We start from the raw sequence: 11,428 nt of genomic DNA, 5'->3' as shown, positions 1-11,428 counted from the left end.
CATTTTCCAAAATTTTTACTAATTACAACAACCCAACAAATCTTTAAAGGTTTTTGTAGCACGAAAGCTTTGGTTTGGTTGAGTGGTGGTGGTGGAGGGGAGGAAGCACTCTGGTTGAACTCACTTAAGACTATAAACCAACTCTTAGGGAATTTGCCATTAGCTCGAGATATTCTGTACTACGTTTTGTTAGGTTTTTACTGTTTGAAATTGAAGAATCAAATTTGTCGCTCTTAATTAAATGTATCTCTTGATGGTGACAGTGAGTCAAGAGGTTTGCAGGAGCAATTTGGCCTGTCTACACACTTATATTCGGGTTAAACCCAACTATTGTTTTGATTGAAAGCTCACATTTTCCTTCTTATGCCCTTCCCACTCATTGGGTAGGACTCACTCTTCTGTTGGGGTTAACTCAAGTATTCTTTTGATTGAAAGCTCACACTATCCATCTTATACCCTTCTTCCCACTCATTTTAAGATTCAACGGGAGAGTTTTAACATGAAAATTTTAGTTCTAAATGTGTCTACTAAGAGACTGCTAAACTCAACTATGAATGCACTTAAGCATTGACCAAATTGTTTTTTTAAAAAGAAACTTAAACAAAAAAGGGATAATGCTGAAAGCATTCATTATACAATGTTGACCGTAACTTTCAAATCTGTTAATTAGTGTAAATAATGGTGATAATATGCTGACTCATTTTTACTCAATACAAATCCATCAACCCCCCACTTTCCTAATTAATTCAAGAGATCTGAGCTTTCTTCATGCTTGAAGCACTAAGCCTTGAAATGGTTACAGCTGCGGTCCCATTATTGAAGGCATGCAAGTGGGCTTCATCTTCAACAGCCAATAGGGGATAAACCCTAGCAGTGATGCAACTCTTCCCCCCTCCTCCGAAGCTCTCCACTATGGAGTGGTCTACCTGCACACGGAATCAGCCCTTCACCCATTAGATAAAAAACCCTATAAAGTGGAGCACGAATCATGCCCTTCACAAATGTTGGAAATTGACCTTGTCAAGATAGCCCACAAAGGCAGTAAATTAACCATGGTCCAAGGACTTTTGCATTTGCATGTGCAAATGTCCACTTATATCTCTTCTTCTTTTATTGGATAAGGACAAGTAAAATGCTTTTGGCTGTGGGAAATTGAAATACCACCATTTTCAGCAATTCAACAAACACAAAACTTTTAGTGGTAAAGAAAAAGCTGTGATGACCTTCTCTACCACACTGCAGGCTCCATACACACTGGTGATGACTCTTTTTTGGCTCTAGAAGATACAAAGCTAATAAGTAAAACCACGCAAAAGACACAGGGCAGATCTTGAAAGATATATTGCAGAGGCCCAAACTCATCAAGAACAACCAGTACTTAGGAGTTTGGCTGCCAGTCCTTCACCAAAGACAGAAATAATATTCTTTTACCCTAAAGTCAAACCACTTTCCATTCAGACGGCATCATAGCAGATTCCAGACGGCATCATTTTATAATTTAATTTGAAAAATTGTAAAAATTATTATTTTTATTATTATTATTATTTTTAAGCATTGCACTTGGGCATGTTGTTAAATTGAAAACTATTGTAGTTTAATTAGATAGAGTGTGCAAGGTTATTGGCTAATAAAAATTGGCAATAGGTGTTTGGTTTGGGGAGTTTTCTTTGGTCACACTTGGCCGATCTTCTTTCCCCTTTCTATTTATTTGATCACATGAATGCAATGACAAAGGAAGGTCATGACCATCCTGTGAGAATGACTTGAAAACTTGTGATCATTTAATAAGCATATATATATATAGCACGTAAACATATTGTATTATATAAATAATATTTAGATCAACTCACCAAGCTCCTTAGTGACACTTCCTCGAGCACTGGGTTCAAGTCCACAAAAGCTCCATAGGTGGTTTTGTCATTTTGTTCATTTAGTGAGGACCTGTCAACATGAAAAAATTCCCTAAGTTTGGTATGACCCGATAGCTTGAGAGAGAAAGAGAGAGAGAGAGAGAGAGAGAGAGAGAGAGGGACCTGCTTTGGTCACTGCACATGAGCACCACATAACCCTTTTGAGCTCTGAATATTCTAAAAAACACAGCCGTGTGCTCTTGCAAGCCCTTAGAAGCCAGGACCAGCAACCCAAAGGGTCCTAGTCCACCTTTCACTGATGCACCTTTCTGACCACAAAGCTCTTGTGGATTTTTCCAACTTGGGTCCAAAAACTCTGCTTCCTTAAAATCTGTTATCTTAAATGAAATCTCCACATCTGCCTGCAAAACCAAACAAATAAACAAACCAATTTTTAAAGTATGCAAAAGACACGCATATCATTACGTAATATTTGTTATGTTGAATTAGAATGAATTGAGAGTGTAATAAAAGTAAAAAAACCAATTCCATTTCATTGTTACTTATCAAAGAATTTTTTACAGAAGACAGTTGACTTACAATCTTTTACATGGGTTTTTTAGACATGCTTTGAATGATGGCATCTGTGGAAATCTTTTACTTTATTTCATTTTTTTCTTTGTGGATATTTTGGTAAAATCCACCACTGGCTAATTTGTGAACTCATGAACAAACTCACCTGTATTGCCTTAACACCAGAGATTTCACGGGTTGACCCTCCTTTAAGCTCAATGCTTCTCATCTTCGCTTGATTCTCATGAAGCTTTTCGATTTCTGCAACCGGCCATTGCACCAATTGTTTCCCAGATTTATCAAGCCAGATGCTCCTTGGAATTGCCTGTAAAATGACAATTAAGAATTGAACAAGCTAACATTTATTTATTTTTTCTATAACTTAATCATGGAACAATTCTTTTCAGTTATCCAAGCAGTAATTTTATGTGCATGTTCATTTTTTTTGGGAGTGGAATTCGCAAGTTACCTGAACTCCAGACCACCCCTTCTTGATATCTTCTTTCTCACTCGACGATTCATTAATCCAACCCCACAAGATCCTCCGGCCTGTGGAGCTGTCGAAGAAAGTCTTCGAAGCATAAAATTTCCCATAATCATACCTCAAGCCCGAATCGTTGTCCACTGATCCCTTATCAGGAACATAGTTATCCTTGTCATGGTAATAAGTCCCAATTGTGTAGTACTCATGCTTAGTATCATCAAGGCTAACTTTGAGCACATGTTTAATGTTTGAACCAATCATGGATGTATCAACACCTTTGCTGCTGTTCATCTGAACCGGATAGAAGTCCGGGCACTCCCACATTCCATTGTCATTGGAAGAATGGAGTGGGTGCTGGGCTTTAGCCCAATTAACAAAATCCTTGCTTCTATATAAAATAGCCATTCCTCTCTTACGCCTCTTGTTGCCGACAATTACCCTCCATCTCCCATCAGGGCCTTTCCAGGCTGTGGTTGGGTCTCTAAATGAGCTTGCATTGATCTTGTTAATGGGAGTTGGTGCCATTAATGGGTTATGAGGAGACTTGATCCATTCTCTGAGGTATGGATCAGATAGGTTCTTGGGCATGGCCAAATTTTGGACCTGCTGATTCTGTGGGTTAATTCCAGTGTAGAGAATGACTGGTTTGTCCCCCGGGAGGATAGTAGTGGAGCCCGACCAGCAGCCGTTGATATCGGACGGCTGCGATGGGCTGATTGCAGGATCATGAGGGATCCAGTTGATGAGATCCTTGGATGTTGAGTGGGCCCAAACAATGTTGCCCCAAACTGCTCCAAGTGGATTGTACTGGTAGAACAAATGGTAAATTCCCTTATAGATCATTACTCCTGCAGGGTTAAGAAACATGAAAGAACCAACCATTAGGTCATGGAAAACCCAAACATACCATTGGCCAGTGTGTTTATGTTCATTTCTAATTCTAAGTTCATATATGCTGCATTGTAGACCTTGGGTTATTCTACATGTAATTGGGACTGAATTTCCTTTTTATTTATTTATTTATTAAATTTTCTTTAATTTCATGATGTGAATTGAGACAGGCATATGATCTGATTGCAGAAAGCCATAAAACAGTCTTAAAAGCTGAAAAGAACTCACCATTAGGATCTGTGAATGTCACCACGCACCCATTGGTCCATTCCACAAGCAGACATGACAAATGACACAAACAAGAGGAAAACAAGCATTTAGAGACAATAACATATTAACATAACATAAAAAGAAATCGATAAGTTTAGGAAGGAAAAAAACATTAACAATAGAAAAACAGAACAGCTGGTGAAGAAATACCATTGATCCAGTTCTTGGGAGGCTGGAAGTGATAGGAGGTCCTGTAAGGTTGATAGGCAGATGAGTTGGACGGAAGAGATTGTAAGTTTCTGTAGACATGGTGGGAAGCCTCAAGTTCAACAACAGCATGGCTGAGAAGCAGAGAGAAGAGGCATAATAGCAAGGTAGCAAATGACAATGCAGCCATGGCTGGTTTGTGGGAATGAGAAGTGTAAGGCATAGAAGGCTATTTATGAAGATTTTGTGTGATGGAAGATAAGAGTACTTCCATAATAAACGTGACCCTTTTGCACAAGGTTTGGTTACAAGAAGATTGAAAAGAATGGGTCAGAGTTCCTAGGAGGAAGTATCTAGGAAGATATGAAGGTTTAAGAATTTTATATAGATAAAAGTCTATAGTCAAAGTCTTTCCTTTTTTTTTTAATAGCCCTTTTATTTTCTATGACTAGAAACGATATGTGGTGATCCAAGAAACAAAGTGCCATCACTAGATGTGCATCCAAGTTGCAACTTGGAAAAATGTCTGGCAATTGTCTCGGAATGAGAACTTGTGCAGAATCACCATTTGCCTTTCTTAATATTTGACTTTTCTTAATCTCTCTCTCTCTCTCTCTCTCTCTCTCTCTCTCTCTCTCTCTCTCTCTCTCACTATTTCTTTTGGGCTATTAATGTTATCTATTACTTGTTTTACAGTGTTAACCTGATTCTAATTAACTATTTTTTTTGTTAATTTTGACATGAGAGCTATATGGCCAAGTTATCCAAATGCATATATATATATATATATCTTAAATGGAGAAATATTCCAACACTTTAAGAACAGTAGCAGTGCTTCTCTTGGATTTGAAAAGCTATCTAAATTGCCTTTGAGGTTCACATGCTTGACTAATAATTTCTTTTATGTTATAAATAGATGATTATCATCATGTGGCTGTCCCTATCTCATCCATCTAATCTCCATCTTCTCTCTTATCTCTTATTAAATGAAACCTTATCATCCCATGCTTCAAATATTAGGGAAAAATCATAATATAAGTAATGAGTCATAATACTCCCCCTGAATTTAATACATTTAGATTTGATACCAATTATACTTTTAAGTTTATCATCCCATGCTTCAAATATTTATTCATATCATGCATGTGCTCATGAATACTAATACCAATATCATGTCAATATCATCAATATCATAACATGCTCATGGATATAATTATGCTGTCTTGCTCAAATACCAATTGATATATTCATGGATACCAATATACTTCATAGATACCAATGCTAATGTCATATCATGTTCTGCTCATGGATACCAGATTATTTAGATGCCAATTTTTCAATTCAACTTTCTCTCCTTTTTGACATTAGTAACATAAAGAAGATTATGAATAAGCACATGTAGTCTAGTACAAGACAAATAAGTTTATCCATGTGATCCATCATTAGCATGTATGATCAAGAATTAATTTCATATTCATATATCAATATCATATCAAAATTCATGCTTCAAAATCATGCTCAATAACTTCATGCTCAAATTTTCAATATATAGTGAGCCATAAATCATTAATATAAGTCAAATCATTTTCATATCTTTGGAACTATCAAGATATCAGCATGTAAGTATGTAGCATAGAAGTATATAGCATATCAACATTTTATATAAGCATGAAGTATATCATTATCATGTGCATTGAACTACACTTTTTCTTTAATTGTTCTTATGTTGCACAAGTATCTCTTATTCTCAAATATATTTCATATTAAATTTAAGTTCTATTAAAACTTGTTTAAAAATTTTACCTTCAGTCAATTGGCTGAGCTTATGGTCAGTCAGCTGACCTTTGTTTTCTTTTAAAGTTTGTTTCTTTCACAATTTCTCTGCCAAGCTTTCTTCTTCATTAAAATACTCGTGCAATAAACTCAATTTACTTCAGATTTTCTTTTCTTTTAATTTCATATGAACACCCAAAATTCATATTGCGTTTCAAATCTTAATACTTTCTAAGTTAAGCCTTGTATGATTCATTCATTGATTAAGGCTAACAATATTATTTTTGTTTTTATTTGTCTCAATGTTATAGTTGTCAATAAGCTCTTAGACTCTTCTTTGAGATTTTCAATTAGTTTAATATCCTTGTATTAAGAAATAATTTTCCATAGATTTGAACGAGAATTTTCTTTTTGAGTTATTACTAATCCATTTTTATCATGTTTTTAGCTTTCTTAATTCCAAACAAGAGAACTAGTTTCTTATCTTGGTACCCATACTTTTTTGGTTTCGGATGGTTTAACAAGGGATGTTTCTTTTACTTTCCAAATTTGTTTAGTTTTTATACCCTTTCTCTTTAATGGACATTCAAACTTTATATGCCTATTCTTCTTACATAGGAAGTATGTGGTGTGAGTGTAAACATTTGAAGAGGTGCTAGCATAATCTTTAGAGGCTTTTGTAAAGTATTTCGTGTAAATATTCTTTCTCTTTGTATTCTCAATTCCATTGAATCTATGCCTTCTTCATTGAAAGAAATTCTTTGTGAGCTAATCATTTTGTCAAAATTTACTTTTCCTTTTGTGAAGTTATAGATGATTTTGGCTTGATCCTCAATTTCTCTCTTAAGATCATAAATTTCTGAATTTTGTATATTTTTGCCCTCTTTTGATTTGAGATATTTTTCTGATTTTATTCTCTAATTCAGAAATATATTGATCTTTCTCATTTTCCATAGAGTATTGGGATCTTAAGTCTTCTAATTCCTTCATCAACTTTTCATTCTTGCTTTCTAATCTCTTGATTTTCAAATCTTTTTCTTTTTCGAAAAGATTTTTAGATTCTAACTCTTTTATCACAACTTCATTCTTATTTTTTTATTTTCTTGATTTTTAAATCTTTTTCTCTTTTAGTAAATTTAAGGGATTCTAACTCCTTCATTATAGCTTTATTTTTATTTTTCAATGAAATATATCGTCTAATTACTTTGACTAGAATCTTATGAACCTTGAATAATTCATTTTGTAACTCATTATAAGATGACATACTCTCATCATTGGATTCATTAGCCGAATCACTATTATATTCATTAACCAATTTGGATGAAGAGCTTTGTTCTTCATCATCGTCCCATGTCATAAAGCAAGTATAAGTAACTTCTTGGGTCACTTGATTCACTTTGTGAACTACTTGTACTCATGTTGTCTCAAGTAGTGACTTTCATTGCTTTTTTCTTTTTTTTTTTGGAGTCCTTCTTAAGTTGTGGATAGTCTGGTTTTATGTGTCCATCTTTCTTACAATTATAACAGGTTGGGGGATCAGCCCTTAATTTTTTCTTTCTAGTTTCTTCTTCATCTGATTCGGATTTTGAGTTCCGGATTTTTCTTGTGAATTTATTCTTATTTCTAAGGATTTTTGCAAGCTTCTTCGATATGTAGGCTATTTCACTTATATCCATCTCATCTTCATCTTCATCACTAAAGTTTTTGTTTGAAGTTTTGAAAACAATTGATTCCTGGGCTTTAGATTTTCCATTTCTTTCATTCATAGACATTTCATATGTAAGAAGGGATCCTATGAGTTCATCTAGGGATGTGTTTTTCAAATTTCTTCCTTTGGCTTTTGGTTCCCATATAGGTGGCAGCCCTTTAAGAATTTTACGGATAATCTCATAGGTTGAGTATGTTTTTCCTAAAGCATTGAAAGAGTTTATAATATGTGCGAACCTTGTATACATGTTTGTAATTGATTCATCTGAGTTCATCTTGAAGGCTTCATACTCGGTTATGAGCATGTCTATTCTACTATCTCTAACATCAATGGTTCTTTCATAAGTAACTTCTAATTTATCCCATATTTCCTTGGCTAATTTGCAAGCCACGACCCTAGTAAATTCATTTATGTCAAGAGCACAACATAATGCATTCATAGCACTCGAATTTACTTGAAGCATCTTATGGTCATTGTCGGTCATCTGTTTTTCTTCTTTGGATATTTCCTTGCCATCTACGATTTTAGTAGAAATTAAGTCACCATGTGTGACAACCTTCCATGCTTTCCAATCCATTGTTTGAAGGTAGATTCTAATCCTTTGTTTCCAAAATGTATAATTTAAACCACAAAAGATGGGAGGCCTAGTTGAGGATTGACCATCTCCAAAGGGAGTCACGTCTAAGTGTGCCTTATAGATCTTTATGTAGCTTCTAGTTAGGATTTGCTACAACCTTTCTCTGATACCAATTGAAAACTAAGGTGTAGTCTCAAAAGGGGGGAGGGGTGAATTGGGTTATTTAAAATTTTATTTTAATTCTTTTTAAGATTCTTAACCTCTTTTAATTCTTTTAATGAATTCTTGACCTTTTTTTTGATTTAACAATCACACAAAAACTTAGTTCTTTTTATTCAATCCACAATCACCCAACAAAACTTAATCAACCAATCAAACCAATCAATATTCAAATTAAGATATACTATGCAACTTCTTTTTGCAATTTACAGCTTTTCAAGAATTCAAGATATTGAGTTGTATGCTGCCCTGTATATATGATTATTTGATTCAAGCCTTGTGGTTAATGTAATTGATCTTTCAATATGATAATCAATATAACATCCACACTCTTTCCAAAATTCATATTTCAAATAAACCTTCCGTTAATAGGTTTTGGGTTGTTAACCAATCAACGTACTCCCTTAAGGTTTCCACAAATTATCGATCAACCAACATATTCCCTTTCGGTTTCCGCAATCCCAAAAACAAATTAAACTTCAGCTTATTTAAAATCCAATCCACGTAGTTTTTATGATTAAGAAATATAAATCATCCACGCAATTAATCTATGCTGAAAATAAAGAGAGTAAGGGAAAGAGAGTGACACCACATTTTTTTACGAGGTTCGGCTTATCCCCAGCCTACGTCCTCGCCTTAGGTAAGCAACCTAAGGATTCCACTATACAAGTTCCTTTCCGGGCGGAACAAAACCATCACACACTCCTTCAGTAGTCTAGAGTAATCACCTCTCCAAGCGATACCCCACGCTTGGGCACTCCTTCAATAGGCTAGAGTAGTCACCTCTCCAAGCGATACCCCATGCTTGGTCAATGATCCAACAACTTGGAATCGTCAAAAACAAGAAACAAGAGCTGCATACAATGATGCTTTCATACAAAGCAGATTAGTACAATTTCAATCACTATGCACTTAAAATTTAAATATCAATATGAAATAAGATGAAGCTCAAGATTAGATTTCATCAAGATTCCTTCTTAGATGAGAATAAGTAGTAAGAACAGATTAGGATGGATCAACTCTTTCAGAAATTCAGCATTATCAGATGAGCAAAGATTTGAGCAAGAGAGAACAACAAGTCTTTTTAGCTTACAATCAGATTTTCTATTTCTTGGTGTATAAAATCAATGGCCTTGGAGGCTATTTATAGATTTTAAAAAGTAATTTACCTGGTCCCCAAGTTTACTTGGAGTAGTGCCCAAGTTTTAAATAAGTTTGAGCCTCAAGCAATCAAATTTTAAAAACTTTCCTGTTATAAAAATTTAAATTTTACCGTGGGGCAGGAGCCTATCACTTTAGGTCAGGCGCCTATCACTTTAAATCTCAGTTTAATTTGAAAATTAGTAGGGTGGCAGTCAGCTGGCAAAATGCAGTCAAGCTTCTTAGTTTACCTCGTCAGACTTTTATAAAGGTTTGGTCAATCACCTGACGACCTTCTGTAAGTCCATCTTAAAAACATTAAATATGTCAGCCTACTGAGGGTTTTCAGTCAGGCTTCTATCTAGTTCAAAAATGCTGTTTTTAAGATTTCTTTTTAAAAACTCTCTTTGCTTCTCAAATCATGAAATTTTGTTTTGTTTACTAAAAAAATATTTTCCAAGATTAAAAATTAGGTCTCTTATCTAATGAGCTTCAACATATTTCGAGAGATATTTAAAATATGAAGTACTTACATAAAGACTTCTTAGGACATTTGACATTCTAAGTGCTTGAGTCTTCATGCTTGTTTTTCTTTAAGCTCTCTTGCTTTGCTTTTCTTTGGTTCTCTTATTTGTCTTCAAGCTTTGATATATTTTGAATTTTTAGCAAGTCCTTTTGTAACATCCATGCTCTCATGTTCTTCAAACTTTATTAAATCATCTTTGAATTCATGCCTTAACCTTCATATGATCATCCTTCTTTGAAATATAAGCTTTCATGAATCCTTCTGAACACTTAACCTTGCTTTCTCATAGTTGAGTCCTGAAATGTCATCACTTAACCAAATATGTTAAGTTCCACTTGTTTGTTAGCAGAAGTTGTACGTGTATTCGTTGGAATCTTGATGACGAGAATGCCCAGATAGATGTGTATTCTTCGGAATGCAAGCCAAGATTCTTAGCAGTAGGATTCGAAGCTCTAAAAAATATGCTAAAATGTATTCTTCTAGGGTTTATAGATTATTTTTATAAGTGTTCTCGACTTTAGATTAGTTCTGGCCGTTGGATCAATTTGATTAAGTAATTTCCGTGCGTATCCTCGCTGAGATGCTGTTCAGAGCCGTGACCTTTGTCGACGAATGGGTACTTTCGTTGACGAGTGTACAACACTCGTTCGTCAACGAGAGCACTGTTTGAACTTTTTGGACTTTCGATAATTTTTCGTTGACGAGAAAAAAATTGTTCATCGCCGAGTGGCCTTCATGCGTTCGTCAACGAGGCCATGGGGTTTGTCGACGAGGCCTCTAAAATTTTGTCTCTGAAAATTTATTCAACCTAAAACTAATGTAAATGTATCTTTAATGAAATGCATGAGTCCTAAGGTTAGTCTAGGGAATATTTGAACTTCGAATTATATCATATGACATATGTAAATACATTCAATTCTAAATACTCATTCCCATTGAAGATCTTGAATTTCAAGCTTGCTTCTTCATCCTTTTATTTCTCTAGTTCCATGGATTGAGATAAGTGATATGTACTTTAGTTTCCTCGTGGCTTCCATATCAAGTTTATCGTTCGTGCATTCTAAATTGTTATCATGTTCACAAACTCAATTGCACAGGTCAAATATCAAATGATTTGTTATTATCAAAACAGGATTGAACTCATAGAGTTAACAACATCCTTCATAGTTAATGGTAATTTCGTTATTTTCTTGGACCATTACAAGTGCACAACAGTTCCAATTGCAACGTATAGCTTGGTTAAGAAATTCCAAGGTGTGTTTTGATTTGT

The 11,428-nt window shown here is 34.7% G+C and overlaps 1 protein-coding gene across 1 annotated transcript; it reads right to left on the bottom strand.

Annotated features, from left to right (window-relative positions):
- Window positions 1-567: 567 nt before the first annotated feature.
- Window positions 568-4,514, bottom strand: LOC131164934 (beta-fructofuranosidase, insoluble isoenzyme CWINV1-like). The gene is made up of 6 exons (XM_058122495.1): window positions 4,219-4,514; window positions 2,893-3,755; window positions 2,590-2,748; window positions 2,034-2,272; window positions 1,851-1,941; window positions 568-926 (listed from the first exon to the last, which is right to left on the bottom strand). The coding sequence occupies exons 1-6, from the start codon at window positions 4,436-4,438 to the stop codon at window positions 747-749; spliced, it is 1,752 nt and encodes a 583-aa protein (XP_057978478.1). The 5' UTR covers window positions 4,439-4,514; the 3' UTR covers window positions 568-746.
- Between the last annotated feature and the right edge of the window lie 6,914 nt (window positions 4,515-11,428).

Source organism: Malania oleifera, chromosome 9, assembly GCF_029873635.1.
Source record: "Malania oleifera isolate guangnan ecotype guangnan chromosome 9, ASM2987363v1, whole genome shotgun sequence".
NCBI lineage: Eukaryota > Viridiplantae > Streptophyta > Magnoliopsida > Santalales > Ximeniaceae > Malania > Malania oleifera.
This window is presented reverse-complemented; position numbering and strand designations above follow the sequence as displayed.

What these genes read in the sequence shown, in the direction of transcription:
- LOC131164934 (XM_058122495.1), bottom strand. Translation starts at nt 4,438, where the DNA reads ATGCCTTACACTTCTCATTCCCACAAACCAGCCATGGCTGCATTGTCA. An exon ending in TCCCAAGAACTGGATCAATG is followed by an intron (nt 3,756 to 4,218) that starts GTATTTCTTCAC and finishes TTAACCCTGCAG; the next exon opens with GAGTAATGATCTATAAGGGA. An exon ending in AGGGGTGGTCTGGAGTTCAG is followed by an intron (nt 2,749 to 2,892) that starts GTAACTTGCGAA and finishes GTCATTTTACAG; the next exon opens with GCAATTCCAAGGAGCATCTG.